Raw genomic sequence first — 21,796 nt, 5'->3', positions numbered from 1 at the left:
GATGGGAATACCAAAAAAATTCACCCAAACAACTAGCGAGGCGAGGATGAGAGCCTTGCTACTCGCCCAGGGAACAGCCACACTCTTCGACGATTTATCAGCTGTGCACAAATCACCCCCATCTCTCTTCTTGCTTTTCCCGCCTGCCTGGGCCTGGGTCTGCGCCTATAGGTTACGGGGGAGGAATACAGAGACTGGGTGACTGGACAGGGGCCTTGTTGATGCTGCCCATGTGCTGCTGGGCTGGGCTCGGCTAGGCGTGCGTGATGTGGGAAGTGCGTCAACCAGCCCATACGACTACAATACGAGTAGCGTGCAGAAAAGTACCACGTATTTATGTCCAAGAGTTGGTCCTGAAGAACCTTTCCCAGGAGAGACAGAGGAGGGGGAGGAGTAGGCTACATCGTGGGCCTACGGCAACGGGAAGCTTGGGCAAGTCGCATTGCCTACTGGGAAGATGGTAAGTAGTCATCAGCAGAATCGGCTACCGGCCAACAAGTCGTGGCATCGTATACATACAGAGGCGCCTATGCCAACGTCCTCGTCAGATGTAGCCGGGACCGAGTCGAGTCGCCCGCCCGCTCACACTATCACCCCCACATGAAGCTTGTCCAAACGGCCCAGTCCCGTCTCCCGATGACAACTGGTAGCTGCCGGGGAGCCAATGGCAACCTCGAAGCCGCTACTTGTTTACCTTGATACCCGCACAACGGTGGATGGACGATGAGATCGACAGACGACCACCACTGATTGTGGTTTGTTGTTGCTGTCACTGTATGTCTCGGCTTGTCTCCTAGCCACCTGATTTTCACACGCACACATTTCCTCTCAGCGGTCAACGGGGCACCACGCAGATGTCAGACAGGTCTACCCGCGCTTCACCAACCCAGAACTAGATGAGGATGATGTAGACTCTTGGTTTGCAAGAAAGAGGAGCTCAGCTTAGGGGGTCACCATTTCCAGCTCCAAACTCTAGAGTCCATCACGGCATAACTGCTGGTTAAGTTCGTGGAAAAAAGGGTGTTTTTTCCGCCGATGACTCAGGCCGTTAGTTGGGGCCCGTAAAGGTCAAGCGTACCATCACGGCAAGAATTTTGCTTGCCAGACGTCGAACTGTTGTGCCGTGTTAATCAAAGGTGGCGACGCAGTTTAAGTTTAAAGATACAGACCGTTAAGAGGCAGTAGAGGCAGATGGACTCTCCAGAGAACGCAGGGCGCCAAAAAAGCCAATTCCTCCCGTCCGATGTCCGGTACGGGCAACAGACTGAATCGGCATATCGAGGCGTTTGCAACAAACGACTATTGTCTCTTCCCGTTCGCTGCATCCCAGCGGGCCGGTTCGAGAAGGTTCGGTGGGGCCATTCCTGGACCCCTGTAGCCACAGCCAATCATAATCCATTACCGCCAGGTAGTACGCTTTCTGGAGTCCGCCGAACCGCCCGAACGTTGTATTGCTGTCCATGATGCCACACAACCCGTGCCACCGCCAATGCTTGTGTTGAAGGTGTGGCAAGAGGTCCCTGAAGTCTTCCAGCGATAGCGCGCGCAGCGGCGACACCACTGCCAAAGGAACGGACCCATGTCCCAGTCCACTGCGGCACTGCCGCCCGCCCCGTGGAATATGTGCGCTGCACTGCGGGTGCGAGCGCAGGCTGCAGACGCTGGAGGGAGGATGGGGGCCCCTGTTGATTTGCACCTCCCAGCCTCCTGCAAACCGAACCGGTGGCATCACCATGCCGTCGTTCACAGATTTGCCCACCAACTGAGAGTCTCATTTTGACAAGAGACCACACTAGACCCAAGAACACCGCGGGGCCACATCCATGTAGCTTCATAGAAGTCATGTGAAAGAAATAAAAGCAAACATAAAATTATGTATGCACTGCCCCTGGCGGCTTGTTTCCCCAGCCTTCCGTACTGTTCAAATTGCCATGCGCGAATCTTGATTACACTAGGTACTCGGAGTCAAGAACACAGAGTCGACTTCGAGAGGAGTCTGGCCCCCACCCTGTCGTGTCGTGGTCTCCGCCCGCCGTCTCCCGATCGCATTTTCTGTCACCCTGCGTACCGGCGGCAGCGCGTTGCTGATTCCCCAAACGAACCGGCCCTCTTGGCAGAAGAATGCGATGCTGTGAAACTGAAGCGAGATTATACCTGACACCCCCGTGATCCAGCGTCCCTTCTAATGAGTAAAAGTACTATCATGTCCGAATGTGTTCGTCAACCCTTGTTTCCGTTTAAGTGTGTTCGTTCCCCCGCTGTGCTCGTCCCCACAGGCGCCGCTATCACATGTCGTCACACCCAATTTCCCATACGCCGGATACCTGCCTCGTTTGTTTTGTTTGCTGGACCCGAGTCAACCTCAATCCTCAGATCCCTCGGCCGACGCCGCTTCTGACGCCGTGTTGGTCCCCATGATGGAGTTGACGAAGTCTTGATATCTGAAGACCTCACGACGGTTGCCCAGCCCGCCCTGCATGTTGCGGTTGAACGCCCTCCTGCCTGTGAATCCCTCAATCACCTTTTCGACCTCGGCCTCCGTCAATGGTCGCTCGCCGTGCTCCGGAACCGTGTGGAGTAGTGCATCTCGCAGCTCGGCGAAGTCTATCTGCCCGCTGTCGTCGTCGTCGAATGCAGAAAATGCCGAAAGAAGCTCGGATTGAGGCGATAATGATGCCAACATGGTTGCCAGGGAGTTGAGGAAGGCGGCCATTGTCATCGTTTGAGGCGTTGATGGAGGGAAGAATTGTGACACATCCGATGCGCTGGACGGCAGGCCTAGATACGAGTTAGGTCAGTCGCGTCTAAGTCTTTGTTACGCGAATAGACATCCATACCCAGCTGGTTGAGCATGTCCGCTACATCTTCCCTGTTGATGATGCCATCACTGTCACGATCCAGGACTTCAAAGCCTTCTCGGAGCTGCCTGACTTGGGCAGGCTGCAGATGCGAGAGTGCATTCCCGTGGCTTATTGTCTTCTTCAGACCCGGCCGGAGCGGCTGTGGCGAGGCCATCGTGGTCTCAGCAGTCGGGGTTCGCACTCGAGGCGTGCGGCTGTCGGCCGTGTTGGTCGGCGTGGTTGGGTTGCCGAAGCGGCCGTTGTTCGTTGCGTATGATGCTTTCGTCGGCGACCCAAAGGGCGTCACTTGGGTCGAGGGCTGTCGCACTGCTGATGGTGATGCTGGAGATTCTGGTCTTCTAAACGGAGAGCTGCGAGGAGAGCCATGAGGCCCTAGTGGAGAAGGTTTGTAGCCAGCGGGCATTGCCTGTTGTGGGGTTTTCAGGTCAAAATTCATGCGATTTCTTGAGAGATTTTGACGATCCGCACGCGAAATGGGCCTTAGCCTACCATATCGAAGGGGAATTAGGGGCGGGAACAGATGTGGGTGGGAAATAGGGAATGCCTTGCGCTGGATCTGTGATGACAGTGCACCCACTTCGCGCCAAAGTTCTGTAAACAATTCGAGAAATATGGGGAGTCCAAGAGACAACGCCAAGTAAGTGGTCAGAGAGGCAGTGATGATACGGCAAAAGAAGAAATGATCAGAGAGTAAGAGCCGCGTTTTCGACGTCAGATTGTAGTCCTAACAAAAGCTTTAAGGGTCGGACTCGAGTTGGCGTTGCGGTTCAACTTGTGGAAAGGGCTGCTTCAAAGACACGGAAGTCAACAACGGGGTTTGGGAGAAGGGGGTTCTGAAAGTAAACACAGGCGCCGTGACAACGGCAGCCTTGCATCCCCTTCCCATCCGTGCACGATGACAGGCTTCCGATGTGGAGTTCAGGGGAGTAGTGATTCGTGGCTGGTGCCGTGGCTGGTATGTGTGTCATACATGTGTCTTGCCGTGTCAGCTGCCAAAATACTTCTTCCCCAGCCACAAGGGTTTCATGTAAGGACCCTAGACGCTAAGTATACTTTAGGTTACGTGCGACAGCTTGGACCACTATTTTCTCAAAAAGGGCAAGCAGGGAGGGCAAGGAAAGTGGAGAGGAACGTGGAAAGGGGAAGGGGAAGGGGAAGAAGGGGGACCAAAAGGGCCCCTGAGGGAGCTGCAGCGAACCAAAAAAGATAAATATATTATGAGGGAAAGCCAAGCAGGAAGGAGGGGATGGGGCTACGATTTGTTACCCAGGTAAGAAATGAACCAAGAGGATCTTAATAATGGGGAACATCTGAATCCGAGATCATCATTGTGCTGTACGCATTCGTCGATCCGAACGCTTTCTCGCAGACACTGCCCACTTGCTCACGGATACCGATGCCACAAGCCCACGCTGCTTGTTAGTAGCCGCTTGTTGGCCTGCCCGTCAATCTGTCTCTTTGTCCACCTCTGAGCTGTATCTCCCTAGGCCGACAAACTGAGACTGACAGACAACATCGACTAGCCCGACTAGTTCTTGTTTCCATATCTGTGTGTCCATCAACTGGCCCTTGCTTTCCCCGAAGTGCGCGCTGAAGAGTTCTGAGTCCGTATCTATTCGTAACCATCCGCTTTACTCGTCACCTCTCCTTAGCCCCGAGCGGCACGCGGAGGACCCCCAGCAGATTGGGAGCAACCAACCAGAGGTCCATCTCGCGACAATCCTTTCAGGGGTAGGCATCCCTCTATCTCAATCCGACGCCCGTTTGGCCGAAAGAGGTGCGTGTACCTTGCTTCGGCGGCGCGCCTTCGCTGAGCATCATTCCAGGTGGTGGGGGATCGAACTGGATTGCACAATTTTAAAATAAAAAGGGTGGGAGGAAAAGAAGCACTGCGTTTTGAGCCATTCCCTGTCAGGAGCTCAGAGGGGTTTGGAGCTCCAGAAAGGCCTACATGGCCAAACCTACACTATCACGATGTTTGAAGGTTCAGGAGAGCGAGGAGAGCAAAGAGACCAAACCAAACCTCGTAGCAGATCAGGCCTCGGTGATTTGCTCTTCCACGCATTGTCGCTTTTTGGTTTGTCCCAGACAGGAAATTTCTTCTCTACCACCTCCAATTCCCGAGGGGGGCGATCCTGTTTCCGCTTGTTGGCAAAGACTGGTTTCTGTCAGTCAGTCGCCTGCATCTGACGTTTCGAAGAGCGCATTCGGCAATCGTCTGAGAGCGCCTCCACGCGCCACCCTGGGCCTGAATACGGATACTTACGCATACCTAGGTAGGTATATTGGGATACCGCTCCGGGACGGCTTTGCCCGCCTGTAACTAGGTACCTAACCAACTGCAGCTAACAAAGTACGTACCGCGCCGACGCGCTGCCTCTGTCCCCTCCCTTGTACCTCCCCTCCCCCCCATCACATCCACCGTCGCCCGCCCTCCCTATCTCGCATCCTGCATCCTGAGCCAACGTATCGCATTTGGCTACTTCCAGGACTTTGCCTGACAGCCGACAACCTTCACAATTCCCGACAACGACAACATTGAAGATTTACCGCAGTCCTCGGTGACCCCTTCATGTCGCATCCTCGCCGTTGAATGTTCCTAGCCCCGGGTCATTAACCTTCTCTGACAGACCCCCGCAAGGCCTCCTAACGTCGCATTTCTCGATCGGAGACAACTTAACTTTGCTGCACCTCCCCGAACGGACCTCTCGACTGCATCCGACTCTGAATGGCTCTGGCTACCGGCAGCTTGCGCAACGCCTTGAGCCCCCCATTGACCAACCTGATCGACTCCGCAATTTAAGCATTACTTCCTCAGCATGGCTTCAACCCAAACTGCCTTGCCGTTCCTCACGCGCAACTATTCCAACACGCAAACGCAGTATCCCCCACCCAACGGCCCCTGGCCCAGTCGTCGGACCTCGCTCTCCAGTTTCCCGGCTTCGAGATCCCCTTCATCAATGTCCAACACGTCTCGCCCGTCGCGATCCCCTCAGCCGCCTCCCATCGTCGAGACGGACCGTTCCTCGAACCCGAGCTCCAAGTCCAAGACGCCCTCTACCGGCGTGTCGTCACAACACTCGTCGCTGTCCGCCCCGAGGCGCTACAACCCCGACGCGCATCCCTCTCGCAAGCTACGCTCACAGTACCCGCGTGGGTCCACCGAGAACCATGTCGAATATATCTTGGTCGCTTCTTTCGATATTGACCGAGGCCCGGTGATGGAGCACCAGTACCCCGTCTCCATCACCGGCGACGAGCACATGCTGGCGGAGCTCATGTTGCCCGACCAGGCGCACGTTCGAAATCAGGACTGGACCATCTTCTTCTTGCACAAAGATACCAGTCAGGAGGAGGAAGATGAGGAACGCAAAGCAAAGGAGGTCAGGAAAAAAAGGAGGAGGCGCTTGCGCAACCGAGCTGCCGGAATCATTGACGAAGAAGACGACGGCGAGAACCTGGACGACGATGAAGAGGGGGAACTGGATGACCTGGACGAGAATGACGATTCTGAATCGGACGATGGCGAGCCCGAAGGAGGAGAAGGGCCGCCTCTGATCTACGTCTTGAACTTGGTCAACACGAAACAGGACAAAACGGTCAAGAGAGGCGCTGTTGTGAAAGCGATGGCAATCTGCACCAGACATCCATTTCTGCACATATACAAGGTGGGTCAACATATCTCCCCTTTATTCTCTTGCTCCGCCCACTCATATACCACAGCCCCTTTTGCTGCTGGCGCTAGACGAGTACTTCAAGGCGCCAGTACCAGAGACGCTGGCTATGCTGTACGATGCCGTCAACGCCATGGACCTGTCTCTTATGCCGAAACTCAGCCTGCTTGAACGACATTTGCTATTAGCCAGTGACAACAAGGACTTGTTTGTGGAGAAGTTTGAACAGATGATTCAGATGCGGATAGCCGAGGATCGCGGCGAGCACCTTGTTGACCAGCCCTTTGATGCAAGCAGGGATCCGCCAAAGTTGCCCGGTGTTTCGAGAGCAGGGACAAAAGCCCATGTCGAAGGAGCTTCGCAATACTCGGTCCCACGAGACACACACGAGTTTGAAAGTAAAGTCATGTACAAGGGCATTCCGATTCCTATCAAGGTGCCTGTTGCCGTCATGCCAGAAACCGTGGGTGACTTCTCGTTGATTAAGCTCATCCAGAAGTTTTCCGAGTCTCAAGGAAAAGCGCCACAGCCGTTCCCCTTGCATCCGCAGTTGACGACAAATGGCCCGAATACACACCCCATCATCGTATTGGCCAATGCGTTGCTGACGCAGAAGCGGGTGATCTTCCTGGGACACAACATGCCTTCGGGCGAGGTTGCGGAGGCGGTCTTGGCGGCATGCGCCTTGGCATCCGGTGGTATACTCAGGGGCTTCACGCGGCACGCCTTCCCCTACACCGATCTGACCAAGATTGATGATCTTCTCAACGTGCCCGGATTTATCGCCGGCGTCACAAATCCAACTTTCGAACTGCATCCCGAATGGTGGGACGTATTGTGTGACTTGCCCACGGGGCGAGTCAAGATCAGCAGCAAGATCGACCCGGCGCCCACAACTGAAGGGATGGTCTACTTTCAACAACATAACCCGTCATATGCTGGACTCGTTGGAGGCACCTCCAAGGTCGCGGCCGAGAGCGATCTCACGGGAGACGCAGCTTTCATGCAGGATATCTTGCGGAGCATCGCTGCCAGGCATGGCGAAAGAGTGATTCGAGCCAAGTGGCGAGACTGGGTGATTAGGTTCACCAGAGTCGCAGCCGCTTTCGAGGAGAGCGTGTATGGCGCGAGTGCGCTTTACATTGGCGGCGACGAGATGGAAGTGGGCCCGGTAGGCGTCAATGGGCACGGTTACGTGTGGCCTGACGAGCAGTCCAAGTCCAAGGAACTTGCGGGCAATGTGACGAGGATCGAAGGATGGAGAAACACGAGGAGCTACTACAGCTTCATCCAGGTAAGCAACAGCACCATCAGCCGGCGCTGGGTGTTGATACTGACATTCTCAGGATCTCGCACTAATGTACACGATACGGCCACTCAAAGGTCTCGACCTACATCATATGCACGATCGGCTACGGACGCAGCGGCTGAATCCAATGCAAAGCAAGGAAATCTACATGACGTTTTCCAAATACGTCCACTCCTACGACGAGATTTGCTTACTACTGAGTGTGGCGCCAGAATCGCACGCCGGTTTGTTCTATGTCGCGCTCGGTCTTTTCCACAAAGACCGCGACGTGCGATTTAAGACGGCCGACCTGCTGGAGCGCATCGGCGAGCACGAGGCGGGTCAGCATTGGTGGAAGGCACTCAGCCGGTTCGAAAAACTGGCGTACAACCGTATACGCAGGGAGCTGGACGCGGAGATGCGTGCGAAGCTCGAAAAGGAGGGCCTGAGTCCCGAGGTAGAGAAACGGGTCAGCTAGAAGCTTTCACTCACCTCTTTGGCTGCACTCTTCTGAATATCCTCTGTAACGACGGACGCTCTCTTTCACCCGGCACTGGCGTTTCTGCTCGGTATTCATGTCAACCGCAACGTGTTGCACACAAAAAAAGGTGGTTGTTGGGGTGGGGGGAATGGCTGCATTTGATTTTTACTTTACGAAGGTCATGATGGAAATGGGCGGATGAACGTCGATTACAGTTCTCAAATTTCAGGAATCTCAGCAGCAGCAACATACTACTCAAAAAACCAACCAACCTTGGACTGTGCGCAACGCATGAGAGAGACTGGGCTCTCTCTCCCTCCCTCTCCTTACTCTCTGTTCACACACAACCGCATGGTATCCCGTGTCCTTCAACTTTGAACTTAGCACACGAGCCCAACCACTGCTCAACAACGGCAACGACAACGACAACGACGTCAACATTAACATTTACTTGGTTTACAGTCTAATGTTCCGGCCTTGGAGTCAGGCGGAGGGGGCGTTACCGAGACCCAGGTGCTTGGCGGCGTGATCCACGTGGTCCTTGGCGAAGGAAGCCATGAAGAAGTAGGAGTGATCGTAGCCCTTGGTTACCGTCAGCTTTCCCCGTCCCTCCCTGTCTCACGTATAGAGGCGCGACTTACGTAGTGGTATCTCAGGCTCAGACCCTCGAGGTTCTTCTCCTTGACGACCTTTTCAAAGTTCTCGGGAAGCAGCTGCTTCTGTATGTAGAAGTTGTCACCGAGGCCCTGTGATGGTGAAGGTGGTTATTGTCAGCTTCTGGAAGTCGACGCGGCATGTAGTATTCAGCCGGTGGGGAAGGTCTCTTTCAACTTACGACGTCAATGAGGGCGTTCAGGGGGCCGTAGCTCCAGTTCTTGACAAGCTCGGTCGAGTCGTGCTTGGCCCACTCGGCGCGGTCATCGCCGAGATAGCCGGTGAAGGCCTTCTCGCCCCAGGGGCACTTGGAGGGGTTGGCGATGGGTGCGAAGGCGCTGACGCTGCGGTACATGCCCGGGTGGCGCAGGTAAAGCGACAGGGCGCCGTGACCGCCCATGGAGTGACCGGTGATGGAGACGCGAGAGCGGTCGAGCTTGCCAGCGAACTCACGGAAGAGCAGCTCGGGCAGCTCCTTTGTGATGTAGGTCTCCATGCGATAGTTCTGGCGGAAAGGCTCGCGGGTGGCGTCGACGTAGAAGGAGGCGGCCTCGCCAAAGTCCCACGAGTCGCGCTCTCCGGGCAGGTCGAGGCCACGGGGGGAGGTGTCCGGGTAGACGACGGCAAGACCGCGGGCCGAGGCCTGGGCCTGGAAGAAGCCCTTCTCGGTGCAATTGTCCGGGGTGCAAGTCAGACCGGAGAGGTAGAATAGGACGGGCACGGCGCGGGTGGTGCACTGGGGCGGCAGGTAGATGTTGACAGCCATATCGGTGCCGGTGGTGGACGACTTGTGGGAGAGCTTGAGGAGCTGGCCACCGAAGGAGGTGATGGTGGCCTTGGTCTGGAACGCGGCGGCGGCGGCCATTGTTGCAGTTGTTCTCTCTGGGGGTATCGCTTGTGGGAATGGAAGGGGTATAATGCTTTTGAACCGAGAAGAAGCAGAGGCCAAAGACGTGAAGAGAGAGAGAAGGTGATAAGGGGAAAGATGATGGTGGAAGAAGAGTAAACCGGTTAGGAATTATTCTATGGTTGCAGAAGCAGAGGAAGAAGAGGAGGAGAGGGCTTGGGTATCAGGGAGAAGGGCGGCATCCATGGAGTCTAATAAATAACAACCCCGAGTTAAGTCCATTGAGATCAGATCGGAGAAGTGGAGGACAAGGGACGCGATGGGCTTGGCTCTCTGGATGGATAGGCTGTATCCTTTTTCCCCCTTGTCCCGGCGTCTCGAATCTGCCATTGACCGTTGTCCCTGGTCGTGATGCCAATTTTACCCCACCATAGGCGGCCGGGATGGAGAACAGCCCCTCCTCGAAAGTCTGTCTCTCTTCTAAAGACCGAATAGTTTGCAAGGAAGGGGGCGTACAATGTGCCGAAGATGGTAAAGCTACCCGGCAAGGTAGATAGGTACCTGGGAGGCACAGCACGAAAGCTGTCGCAAGGTCCAGTTCATGTTTGTAATGCCGTTCGAGGGGCGGTCTTGTCGCTCATGCTGCAACGAACCCCGCATTGTCGCGCGGGACCAGCGAAGCTGAGAGCTGCTGGGCATTAGCTGGTGAGGTGGGGGGTGCGTCATCGGAGGGCAATGCCCAGCACTGGCTACCTAAGGTGTGAGCAAGTAGTAGGTACCTTGCCGGGAACGTATCCGCTGGAGCTTGCTGACTAGATCCAGAAGTAACAGCTCCCTTCCCGGCCAACTTGCGCGTAACTACTAACTAGTAAGCCCCAACTCAACCTCCCACCATTTCCCAGAGACCAAAACTCATGCCCATTATGCAATGCCGAGCACATGGCAATCTTCTTTCCCGTCCTTTTCGCCAACCACAACCTCGTTCCCTCCCTCTTGCCCACCACACTTATGCTTCCTTTCCTGCGAACATCCTCGGGACCGGGCGTCCAGAGCGCGGAAACTCTAAGTCCCGACCCAAGGCATTGAAACTCAGTGCCGCTGTTTGGTGTTCAGCCACCCCCCCCCCCCCCCCCCCCCTCATCCTAGCATTGTTTAACATGCCAACGGCCTCTTTGCTTTTCCTGGGGATCGATTGACAAGGCATGAGGTTTCTATTCGACATAACCGCACTCTCGAATATTGGAGCTTCTCAAAGCTATTTTGACTGGATGAAAGGTATTATCACCGTCACGTAGGCACCGTCAGGTCGCAGGTCCTCCGACACACAGCTTACCCGTGATGTCATACTGGTGACAGACCAGCTGGAGTGGTGATTTCACGCAAGTTTACCAACATCTGAGCCAACGAAGCGCGAGAACGCGAGCTCAACAGATCGGAGGGTCTCTGCATTCAAGGCGAGCGACATAACGCGCTGCTGACCGTTCGACCAGTGGGAGTCGCCGCGACAGGAGCCGCTGCTGCCAGGCGCATGTTTGCACCCGAGAGATTCATGCTTTCGTGTCACAGAAACAGCTGTCGAGATGGGCTTGAGAGGTCCGAGGCCGTCGCGTCCGTCCATTCATTGATTCTTGAACGACACCAAGGAAGCGAGGCAAAGTCCGTAAGCACTCGAATGTCAGACTAGACAGAGAACGATCCAGTCCGTGTTCGGACGAGCAGGACGAGACCCGGGCGGGCAACGGCCGTCCTCAGCAACACTGACAGACAGAAGAAGGGAACCGATTGCGGCCAACTTTGGCCGGCTTGTTTGAGTCAAGGCGACCAAAACATTTCGACAATGGTGAGAGCGACGACTGCAAGATGCGACGTTCGATCCGCGTTCGATCTTGTGAACAATCATGAACTTGAGCGACCGGGGCGGCGGTGTCTGTTAGAGAAGTCTCTGTAAGGTTGTCCGATCTTTCACGCCGATAACTGTCGTTGCCGGTTCAACCTTCCACTCGAAACTAGTGTGGCTGGCATTCTACACCAGCAAAGCTGTTAGGACAGTTGGTTGCCTGGCCTGGGACATGACCAAGGCCAAAACTGATTCATTTGCGAAACAACACTGTAGGAGAGCTGGAATGGACGGGCATGAAGCATGAAGCCGCCTTGGAAAACAAGTACTGAACGTGGCACAACCTGCGTCCGTTGCGTTGGACTACGGCTCGTCGTCTCAATGGAAGACCAGCGATGAACCGGAGGAAAAGGGGGGCCGCTCGGGCGACAGGCCGCATTGTGGCACCCCCGTGTGTTTGCCGATGACGGCAAGAACATTATGCCCGGACGCCCGGCTTGCCCGGCTCTCGATGGTGCCGGGTTGTTCCTTGTGGGCTAGAAGTTGGGAGTCGAGACATCGGGCGCTCGGGGAGCATTGTCGCCTACACGCCGGAAGAAACTCCGCAGCGACCACATGCTTCCTCTCCTGCCCATCGCCTCGCTCCCAACTCGACGACAGAGACGATGACTGACACGCAACTTGTCAACTCCTCAAGTCAACTGGCTACCTGCTCGTCTGATCTCATCACATAGGTTCGTGTCCGACCCATGCTGCGCCAAGAGAGGCCCATCGTTTCTGAAACTGTTCCTCCTGATGCAAGAGCCATGGCCCTCGAGCAGGCCGTTGGGCAAAACAGTGCTTGCTCTCTATCCTAGAAACTTGCACGCTACGATGTCACGATCTCTATCCATCGCTGCCTACCACGTTAAAATCTCAAACCTCAAGGTTCCTGCGCCAAGTTGGGCGACCCATTTCAGTCTGCTGCATATACATAGCAGATCGGCCCATTGACTATGGCCATTACCGGGGTGGCCCAGAAACCCAGCGGTCTCATTTCCATCACGTCCTTAAGCTTGACGTTGGGCTAGGCGGTAGGTTCGTAGTCGCGTTCGTACCCGACTTGGTCTCAAGGTTCACACCATCACCTCATTCGCCGTTCATTACTACGCGTCCCCCTCCTCCCGGAGAAACAAGCAGTAGGCGGCGTTTACGAGGTGAAGTGGGAGGCACTCACCTGGCGGTTCCCGCAATTTAGGTTCTGCCAGGCCCAATGCAGCCGATTATATTGCCGCGTCGCCAGCGCTTGAGAAGACATCCGAGGAGGGTTCCCGCCCAGCTGCCTAGTCTTGGCGTGCCTCGGATCCCTCCCTGTGCGACGGCCTGGAACTTCTCGACGGCGCTGTTTTCTCGGATCAGGTTTATCATGTTGCCGGAGTTGGCCCATCGGCGCAGCGGGTAGGCGTTAAGGTCCCGCGTCAGGCAGCGCGGGTTGCCCTCCATGAGCGTTGCCGAATTCGAGGTGGTGGCGTTGCCGTACGAAATCATCGCTTGCGGTCCGAGGCGGACCGTCATACTGGAGAAGGGGCTGCGGGTGACGCAGCCGCCGCCGTTGCCGGGAGGGAGAACGATGGCGACGTTGTTCCAGAGTTTTGCGAGGACGAGGCCCTCGTGCGGAACGGGGTTGCCGTCGCTCCCATCAAGGTCGGGCTGCCGTCTTGTCGTGACCCTATTTCCAGTAAGGTGAGGTCACTGACGAGTCTCGGTTCTACCGGGCATTTTGTCCTATCATGCTGGCAGATCTCATGCTGGGCCCGGGGAGTGGAAGGGGGATGGGGGTCAGTAAGTAACTCAACACTCGCACCGGACTCTAACGTTCACTCTTTTGCATCGCCTAGTGTCGCTGGCGTTGTTCTCAACACGGGCGAGGACATTGCTGTATGCCTGATTATGTATGCGAGGGCTACGCCGGTGTTGATTTCCTGCTGGGTGGATTCTGTTGCCCGAAAGGCCAAGAGAGCGCGGGCGTCGCCCAGAAGGAGTGGTAGCACGAAAATTTGGACGGCCGTGAAGATGGAGGAGGTCTGGAGTAGCATCATGGGGCTCGACAATGACAGACTCGGGCAATAAATAAATGAATGTGGCGAGCGTGCTGACGCTGGGCATCCTAGAGACACTGATGGAATATGCCAAAGCTGAGGGGTGGATATCTGCCCAGCATCTGCCTACAATCGAAAGGGGGACAAGCTCTACGTTTTTGTACATCGCGGTCGGTTTGAAAGTCATGCCAAGGCGAGAGCCAGCATCGTGACTGGGTGGCGACCATCTATCTGCTTGTTTGCTTCCTCGGCCCTCCGGTTTTGTTTTCTTTTGGGGGGGGGGGGGGGAGAGTGCAAGGCTATCCAGCTAGTCGGGATCTCCATCCACAGAACACAGCATCCTTGGTGATAAAAAGGGAAAATGGCGGCGTATTGCGATGATGACACGTCCTGCGCGTATAATGGATCATGAGACGGCAAGATGAGATATGGGAAGCCGTAACGAAGCGCGGGTCCAGGGGAAGTATGAGCCGCGAACTACGTTCAGACGGATTGGGTGAGAGCTGGGACAGGACTGGAGCAAGAATAATAAAGATGGCGACGGAGAGCCGCGGCCGAGCCGGTGTCGCGTGCGGAAGGGAAAGACTCTGCGGAGTGGTTGGCGATGATGGTGACGTCCTACGGCTCACGTGGGACCACCTCGTCTCTTCCACCCTCCGGCAAGACTCACGGATTTACCACATCTTGCGGAAAGGGGGCGGCGTCGAACAATAACCCCTTGTGATCGAGAAGTGCAGATGAGGGAAGCGCGTAAACTTTGCGGGTAGTAGTGTTCGAAAGGTCTACGCCACGATGCAAGGAGCGTTCGCTGCGCGGCGCCAAGGAACGTGGTCCTCTTCCCTACCCGGCCGGGATGATGGGCCATCATCCGGTCTCTCGTGCCTACTCATTACGCTGCAGACTGCCCATCGCGTGCATGAAGTGATCCGGGCGAGGGGACAAGTAGCCCTGGAATGAATCACCTGCAGCAGTTACGATAGGCACAAATGCGGTATGTCAGAAAAAGGGAAAAGGGTAGTGTGAGAAGGTATACTTGTTAGGTCTGATATTCCAATCTCTTTTCCATTTTCTTTGCCTAGATAAAACGCCACGCTCAATGCAAAAATTCAAAGTACAACGATACATACCACCACCTGTTGGCTGTATCTTTTTTAGTTTGGGGGTTTCTTTTCAAGTGTTTTGTTCTCGAGGATCTTCCTGCGCAACAGCAACGAAGCGAGCACACTCGGGAAGAAGGGCGGAAGAAACGGATTTGGAGACTCGGCTCAGGGAGGAGGGGGTCTGACTACTCTTCAGGCAACGACAATAGGAGATGGGTATAAGGTGCCTTGCATCTAGTCGCGTGTGCGTGTCTCTCTTTGCCCCGAAAGTGACGAAAAGCCAGTTGTTTCCCTGTCTACTGGAGAAGCTCCTCGCAAGTCCAATCCTCGTAGCTGTTGACGCACGGTAAGCATGCGTGCCTCGAACCCAGGACGAGCCCACGACAATTTTGCGTGAACAAGGAAGAATCCGGTACTTACTATCCGTCGGGCATGTACCGGCGCACGATGAGAGGGATCTTCTTCTCTCGGAGCTCCTTGATCGCGATTTGAAGAGGGTCTGTCTCGCCTTCCAGATCCACCAACACAGGCGCGTTCATGCTACACGTCTGTTATTAGCCTTGCGGATCGCGTGGATGACGATAGGTATCGCAGGTGGTACGGTTGATGGTATATGGATGGGGAGTCGCTCGTTGTCGTACCTAATCTGAAGAGCGCGGGTGCCGAGGATACGAGCGCGCTCGTATTTGGTCATGTAGGGTGTTGTAGTCCGCTGGTCATCGGGAATCTTCTTGTCGCGGTGAGACTTTTCGTTACCCTTTCCTGAGTTTGCCGCGGCCGACGGGTCTCCTGACACAACGACGTTATCGGCTTCCTCCTCATCACCCTCGGCTCGCACTACGTCGTCCTCGTCGACGGGCGCCTCCGGGTCCCAGTAGTCGGCCGCCTCGTCCTCGTACATGGGCTCGTCGCTGCTCCAACAGTCAGAGTCGCATTTGCAAAGTGTAGAAGCAAGTCCACATACCCTCCGCCAACGTCATCGTCACCAAAGTCCGACATTATGCAGTGTTAATTGAGGGGATCGGTTGCTGAGGGATGTGGTGCAATCGGTTGCTGAGGTGTGGGCGCTGGTTTCGTCGCGTAGGTTGAGAGGTTGTCGTGGGGGGAAAGCCTGAACGCCACTGCTGGGTCCAGCCGTGAAAAATTATTGACGAGGCTGCGATCGAACAGAGTTCCCATGGGTGGGTCTGCACTATCGTTATCAGCATCAGTGGAAAGCTTATCCGGACCGAGTCGCACCCCGGCCCCTTCTGTGGTTGCTGGTCCAGCGCACAAAATTTCGCCTGACCGCCCGGCGCAGTGGGAATTTCTGCCAGGAATAAGTTCGCCATCTCTCTCACACAGATCCCAAACGGCGAAATTTCCTCTTTATCGTGGATGAAGGCAATGCACTGCCCAATTCGCCCGCCATGACGAAGAGGAAGGCAAGAGAGGCCTTCGTCGTCTCGGACCCCAAAAGGTCCAAGGTAGAGATCCTGGAAGATGCCGGTTGGTGATATCCGGGACCTACAATTAGCGGTGCATCTCGCTAACACGATGGATCAATCAAGCTCCCAGCGACGACGAGTACGATGACACTGCCAGCAACTCTGGGTCGACGGTGGACGCAGAGGTAGAGTCGGTGCAGACTGGCCAGACCTCCCTCACCACCCGCTCCCGCAAATTCCCCTCGGACCTGAAGACGATACCCTGCACCTACCCGGACTGCAACAAGACCTTCAACCGGCCGGCCCGCCTGGCTGCCCACCTCCGCTCTCACACGGACGACCGTCCCTTCAAGTGTACCTACCCCGGCTGCGACAAGGACTACCGCGAGGAGAAGCACCTGCGCCAGCACGTCAAGGGCTCCCACACCCAAGAGCGCAGCTACACCTGCAGCCATGATGGCTGCGGCAAGTCCTTCCTCACGGCGACCCGCCTGCGCCGCCATCAGGACGTTCACGCCGGCCAGGAGCGCTTTCGGTGCCGTGACTTCCCTCCCTGCAACCAGAGCTTCCGCAAGCACAACACCCTCCAGCGCCACATCCGCTCCGAGCACCTCGGCGCCCATGCCTACCCATGCACGGCGCCCGGCTGCGGCGCGGGCTTCGACTCTCAAGGCGCGCTGCGGAACCACACACGGCGCGAACACAGCGAGCCTCAGTTCTGGTGCGAGGAGTGTGGCGGCGACAATGGCGAGGTCAGGGTTGGCTTCACAACACTCGCGCTGCTGCAGGCGCACATCCGCAAGGAGCACCTGAACTGCATCTTCTGCGAATTTAAGTGCACGGGGCAGTGGGAGCTGGAGCGACACGTCGAGATGCGTCACTCGGGCATCCCCGTCGATGCGCGCAAGACCATTCCCTGTACCTGGGAGGGCTGCGACAAGAGGTTCACCAAGAAGCACAACCTCACCGTGCACATCCGCACGGCGCACGAGGGCTTCCGCTTCGTCTGCGGCGAGGTCGACGTCAAAGGATCCCCGGATCTTGACAGCTGGTCCAACGAGGAGGGCTGTGGCGGCGGCTTCGTCACCAAGGCCAACCTCGAGGACCACATCCGCTACGTCCACCTGGGCCTTGAGCGCCCGGTGCCGAACCAGAAGGCCCCCAACATCCTCGACGACATCGCCGGCACGAAGCGAACCGTCCTCTGTATCATGCCGGGATGCACGGCGCGCTTCATCCGCCACCACGATCTCCAAGTTCACCTCGAGCACCACCCCCCGCCCTCCCCGACCGCTCCGCGTATGGACCAGATCGAGGCCGCCCTCCTCAGCCTAGCAGAAGACCCTGCCGACAACAGCACGCCCTTTGGCGAAGACCGCGAGATGCCGGAGCTACCCTTGTACGGCATTATCCCCGGCGTGACAGACTTTGTCGGCGGCGGCGACATCCCCGGCCCGAACGACGACTTCTGGATCGGTGCGGCCGACGAATTTGGCACGCCGCCGCAGGCGTGGCAGGAGGAGGAGGCGGCCATGCGCGCACTCATCGACGAGGACTTCTCACAGTTCGTTGACCCGGCGCTCGGAAGCACAGCTTAAGGACAACAGGCCGAACGCGAATAACCCTTCGGAAAACAAAGGATAACTCGCAATGTTTCTTACTTTCATTTTCCTGACGACAGCAATGATACCCGGCCACACGGAAAGGCCAAGACAGCCAAAACAAAAAAAAGGTTGATAGATAAAAATTGGGGTTTCACCAAAAGTTGTTGCTTTGATCGGTCAAGACGTATGTATGCATATATCAATGGAAACCACGAGGAGCTGATGCCGCTCCATGTCAAACTCGTTATTGCTGTCCGGTGCCTAGTGAAACGATATTCCCGAATTCCGTTTTCCAATCAATGCCCATATCTATAATGCCGCGCGGTCGTCATCCTGCGCGCTGTTGAGGACCAGTTCAACCCAGACAGCCCACACAGTGCCCACGAGGTCATGGCGATAACCCGTCCATCCAGTCTAAAACAATTGATGCCCTTCAAGCCGTAAACACGTACAGTGGTATAAGTTTAAATCCTCTGCCTGCCCTGCCCGTGCCAACCCCAGCCCCCTCTCAGTAAAATGCCCATGAAATCCAAGTCAAAAAAGTGATCCTGAACGCCGATGAAGAGGGCCTTGACGCCAGTGTCGTCAAAAAAGTGTGGTGTTGCGTCTTTGCAAATGCCATGTCATGTCGTCAGTGCGTTGAGGCGATGGCGCTGGTGATGCCCAGCAGAGCCATGCCCATGAATCCGAAGAAGATGCAGAGGTTCCGATTGTGGTTCAGGCTGAGCGCCTCGACAAACAGCTGCAGACCGACGCTCACCATGATGCCAGCCGTAATGGCGAACATGCAAGCGTACGCGACGGCGTTAGGGGTGAGGTGGGTGTGCTTGGCAAGCTTGAACCACAAGACGGCGATACCCGCGCCAAAGGGCTGGCTGAGGCCACCCAAGATGGCAGCCCAGAACATGGCCTTCGTGCGGCTCCCGAGCGCCATGTACAGCGGCAGTGCCATGGCGAAGCCTTCGGTGATGTTGTGCACAAACAGAGCCATGAAGACGTTGAAGCCCAGCGACGGATTGGCGTGGTTCGTCGCGTAGGTAATGAATCCCTCGGGGAACTTGTGCAGCGCAATCGCGATCGAGGTCTGTAGGCCAAGGGAGAGGAAGGCGTTGGTCGGGACGTGGTGGTGGTGTTGCGCTTCAACGTCCTCGCTCAATTGCTCGGCATCGCTATGAGCGTCGTGATCATGACCATGATCGTGATCGTGATCGTGGCCAAGACTGTGGTGATCTGCGTCGTGATGCTCTGGCAAGGGCTCTCTGGACGTCGCACGGCTCGTGCGTACCTTTCCGCTGATGGGCGAATCGCATGAAGAACCGCGCTCCTCCAAGTCCTCCAGGTCAGTATGGCTGTGAGCAAAAAAGCTTCCCGTGCTTGTCCGCAACATGGTCGGATGTCTTGGGGCTGCCGCTGAGCGGTTACTCAAGTGCTTGAAGCACTCTTGGCCGCAAGGGTCGGTGTATCCAAAGCACGGCCCCTCCTCATCGCAGTTGGTCTTTGTGTCTTTGACGAAGGACATGACCCGCTGTTGGACTTGGGCCATAGACGGTCGTCTATCGATGGTGGGACCACGGCTCCGAGAGGTCCGGGCCGGATGGGAATGCGTGGTATTGAGGTTCAGACTGCCCCTGCTCGAGGCATGGCGTTTAGGCATGAGGGGGGCGCCGTTTTCTTGAGCCATCTCGCTGGTGAGCAGAGGGGTGGACTCGGTGGCATGGCCATTCTTGGCGACCCTTTCGAGGCGAGGCCGCCGGGACGACCGGCGGCTCGACGTGTAGAGCGAGGTCTTTCTACTTTGGCTGCGCGACCGGGCATCAACCTCGGAGTGATCGTGTGAGTGGTCGCAGTCCACGACATGCGACGGCATGTATTGGTGAAGCAGGCGTGAAATGACCTGGATACCGACAAACCCTCCGATAAAGCAACCCATCATAAGAAACCCTGCCAGCTGGTCTTGAAATCCATCCTCCTTAAGATATTGTTTTGCGGAAGGCAGCATACTGTTCAACGCCGAGTACAGCTGTTGCGCACAATCACATTATCAGCCAAGGTTCTCCCAACACGACACGCACAGAGGGTCCTCGAGGTCAACTGACCATGACACCGAAGCTCAGGCTTAATGAGCAGGCCAAAAAGCCGTTGCTGTCTTGTATCCTGAAGTTGCGCTTCCCGGGGATGTAGCGCACAAGCAAATCGACGCAAATGATAGATGCGCCAACGACGCAGGCTGCCAGGAAAACACGTGTCAGCGGCGAGTCGTATCAGCAGGCCGAGGAACGGCACGGCATGTTCGTCGATCACGCACCTATTCCGCTCACGATGCACATGATCCACCCCCTGGTGTCGTTATCGACCTCTGTCGCGTCCATGATGAGCAGCTCGGCTCCAACGCCTCCAATCAGTGCCTACAGACGGACTTGATGCTCAGCGCATGGAAGGGCAGACGGCAAACTCGATGTTCTCGTATGGGAATTCGTTCAGTCGGATTCTCGTTTCTCGTTCATGGGCCCCAAGAAGCTGGGTAACGGTATCGGTGTGGCTGCTTGTCGTCCTGCAGGAGCGGGTGACCTCTGACGTAGTATAGTGGCGCAAGAGACCCGGGTGGGTTGGTAAGTTGGTCGCTGGAGATGCAGGGGCGCCAGAAGTTGGAGAAATGAGGATGTAAGGTTGACGGATAGATCGTGAGAGACGTCGCAATGTTTTCGTTACAGGTTCGAGGGGAAAGGAGAGCGAGGAATCGGGTGGAGCGGACGTAGGTACAAGGTAGGATAAGACGCTGCTGAGAAAGCAGTGATGTCGATGGCTGCTCACAAATTGGAATTCAAATGGGTAGCGCTGTGACCATGGATCTAGTGGGGCTGGAGACTTTGCGGTCGTCTGCGAGCGCCTTAAACTTTCTGACCAGCGCGCGATGGTGGATTCGGGGAGTGCACTGAGTTTGGCGCTGTTGGCGGATCTGCTGTGTTGTTTCTGTGCGAAATGGGCTGGGGGGGCCGGGCCTTATTCATGGACCTGGTCGAGTACAAGTGGAGGGATCGTATTATGAGAACCTTGATAGCCAAAACGACAAAACTCGCCAGTCTGAGGTCTCACGCCCAGACAAAGCCCGTTTCCCTTTCCATTTACTCGCATGTTTGATGTTTTACGTATTATGGTTCGCTCCCGTTCTTTCCGTTCTATTTATTTATTTCTTTTGTCGGGTAGGTGGTTTAGTTGCCGTCATGCAGCCTGCTGTCTAACGCTCCCCGAAAACACCCCACCTACTCAGCTTTCTCTTCCTTTCGGTGTTGCTGTGCACATAAGGCTCATTCTGGTAACCGATATGGAAAAGTCAGAGCGAGGCGGGAGACCAGTCATGGGTAGCCTGGGTTATTGCTTTTTTTTGTTTATCCCGCAAACGAGCAGCCAAACAAACATTCCAAAACAGCAACGTTGTTGTTCGCCTCTGTTGAGAGACTCCGCCGCTCTCAGCCCCAGGTCCCAGGTCGAGTCAAGACATGCCGGTGATTATTGACAAACACGCCATTAGTTGAGTAGAAAAGCTTGGCTTGAGGACCCGGATGGACTGGGTATCCCCGTACTCCCTTCAGTCCCGTGACCCTTGCTATGTGTGCCAACTCATTGATGCATGCCGCTCGAGGCGCCTTCCTAAGGGATGCCTGACCAAACACACGTGAAAGGTCTTTACTATGTATACAGAGTACTGTGTTTGTTGTTAAGCGTGCCAGTTTGTTGTCTTATTTCCATGCTTGTTGCTAGTCAGCCAGGATCTTTCTAGGAAAGATAGTTTCTCATGCCGCAGGGTTGGCGGGGGTCGCGAATCGGAGGCTGGGGGTTGGTCATCCCTTTCAGCTCCCCCACCTTGTGTGGCGCCGGTGAGAGACCCGGTACACCGAGGCCAGCCCTCGGTGAGCCACCTTAGCGTACCAGCCTCACTCTGCAACC

General features: G+C 56.0%; 7 protein-coding genes across 7 annotated transcripts; 2 read left to right on the top strand and 5 right to left on the bottom strand.

The window, feature by feature from the left end:
- Positions 1 to 2,362: 2,362 nt before the first annotated feature.
- On the bottom strand, positions 2,363 to 3,297 carry CH63R_02770 (Calcium-binding ef-hand protein; the record flags this gene model as incomplete). The annotated part of the gene is made up of 2 exons (XM_018297745.1): positions 2,363 to 2,778; positions 2,838 to 3,297. The coding sequence occupies 2 exons, from the start codon at positions 3,295 to 3,297 to the stop codon at positions 2,363 to 2,365; spliced, it is 876 nt and encodes a 291-aa protein (XP_018162561.1).
- Positions 3,298 to 5,680: 2,383 nt separating this feature from the next.
- On the top strand, positions 5,681 to 8,301 carry CH63R_02769 (Spindle pole body interacting protein; the record flags this gene model as incomplete). The annotated part of the gene is made up of 3 exons (XM_018297744.1): positions 5,681 to 6,529; positions 6,585 to 7,829; positions 7,882 to 8,301. 3 exons carry the CDS (start codon positions 5,681 to 5,683, stop codon positions 8,299 to 8,301), a joined length of 2,514 nt encoding a protein of 837 aa, XP_018162560.1.
- Positions 8,302 to 8,787: 486 nt separating this feature from the next.
- CH63R_02768 (S-formylglutathione hydrolase) lies at positions 8,788 to 9,823 on the bottom strand (the record flags this gene model as incomplete). Its single annotated transcript, XM_018297743.1, has 3 exons — positions 8,788 to 8,886; positions 8,946 to 9,050; positions 9,140 to 9,823. The coding sequence occupies 3 exons, from the start codon at positions 9,821 to 9,823 to the stop codon at positions 8,788 to 8,790; spliced, it is 888 nt and encodes a 295-aa protein (XP_018162559.1).
- Positions 9,824 to 12,875: 3,052 nt separating this feature from the next.
- Positions 12,876 to 13,400, bottom strand: CH63R_02767 (Tyrosinase central domain-containing protein; the record flags this gene model as incomplete). The annotated part of the gene is made up of 2 exons (XM_018297742.1): positions 12,876 to 13,350; positions 13,375 to 13,400. The coding sequence occupies 2 exons, from the start codon at positions 13,398 to 13,400 to the stop codon at positions 12,876 to 12,878; spliced, it is 501 nt and encodes a 166-aa protein (XP_018162558.1).
- A 1,716-nt stretch (positions 13,401 to 15,116) lies between these two features.
- CH63R_02766 (RNA polymerase Rpb6) lies at positions 15,117 to 15,819 on the bottom strand (the record flags this gene model as incomplete). The annotated part of the gene is made up of 4 exons (XM_018297741.1): positions 15,117 to 15,153; positions 15,241 to 15,360; positions 15,462 to 15,731; positions 15,785 to 15,819. 4 exons carry the CDS (start codon positions 15,817 to 15,819, stop codon positions 15,117 to 15,119), a joined length of 462 nt encoding a protein of 153 aa, XP_018162557.1.
- A 410-nt stretch (positions 15,820 to 16,229) lies between these two features.
- Positions 16,230 to 17,845, top strand: CH63R_02765 (C2H2 transcription factor; the record flags this gene model as incomplete). Its single annotated transcript, XM_018297740.1, has 2 exons — positions 16,230 to 16,308; positions 16,371 to 17,845. The coding sequence occupies 2 exons, from the start codon at positions 16,230 to 16,232 to the stop codon at positions 17,843 to 17,845; spliced, it is 1,554 nt and encodes a 517-aa protein (XP_018162556.1).
- A 637-nt stretch (positions 17,846 to 18,482) lies between these two features.
- On the bottom strand, positions 18,483 to 20,220 carry CH63R_02764 (ZIP Zinc transporter; the record flags this gene model as incomplete). The annotated part of the gene is made up of 3 exons (XM_018297739.1): positions 18,483 to 19,871; positions 19,948 to 20,078; positions 20,157 to 20,220. The coding sequence occupies 3 exons, from the start codon at positions 20,218 to 20,220 to the stop codon at positions 18,483 to 18,485; spliced, it is 1,584 nt and encodes a 527-aa protein (XP_018162555.1).
- Positions 20,221 to 21,796: the final 1,576 nt, after the last annotated feature.

The sequence above is a fragment of the Colletotrichum higginsianum genome, chromosome 2, assembly GCF_001672515.1.
Source record: "Colletotrichum higginsianum IMI 349063 chromosome 2, whole genome shotgun sequence".
Lineage (NCBI taxonomy): Eukaryota > Fungi > Ascomycota > Sordariomycetes > Glomerellales > Glomerellaceae > Colletotrichum > Colletotrichum higginsianum.
The sequence above is the reverse complement of the archived record's forward strand: the minus strand, read 5'-3'. Positions and strand labels throughout refer to the sequence as shown.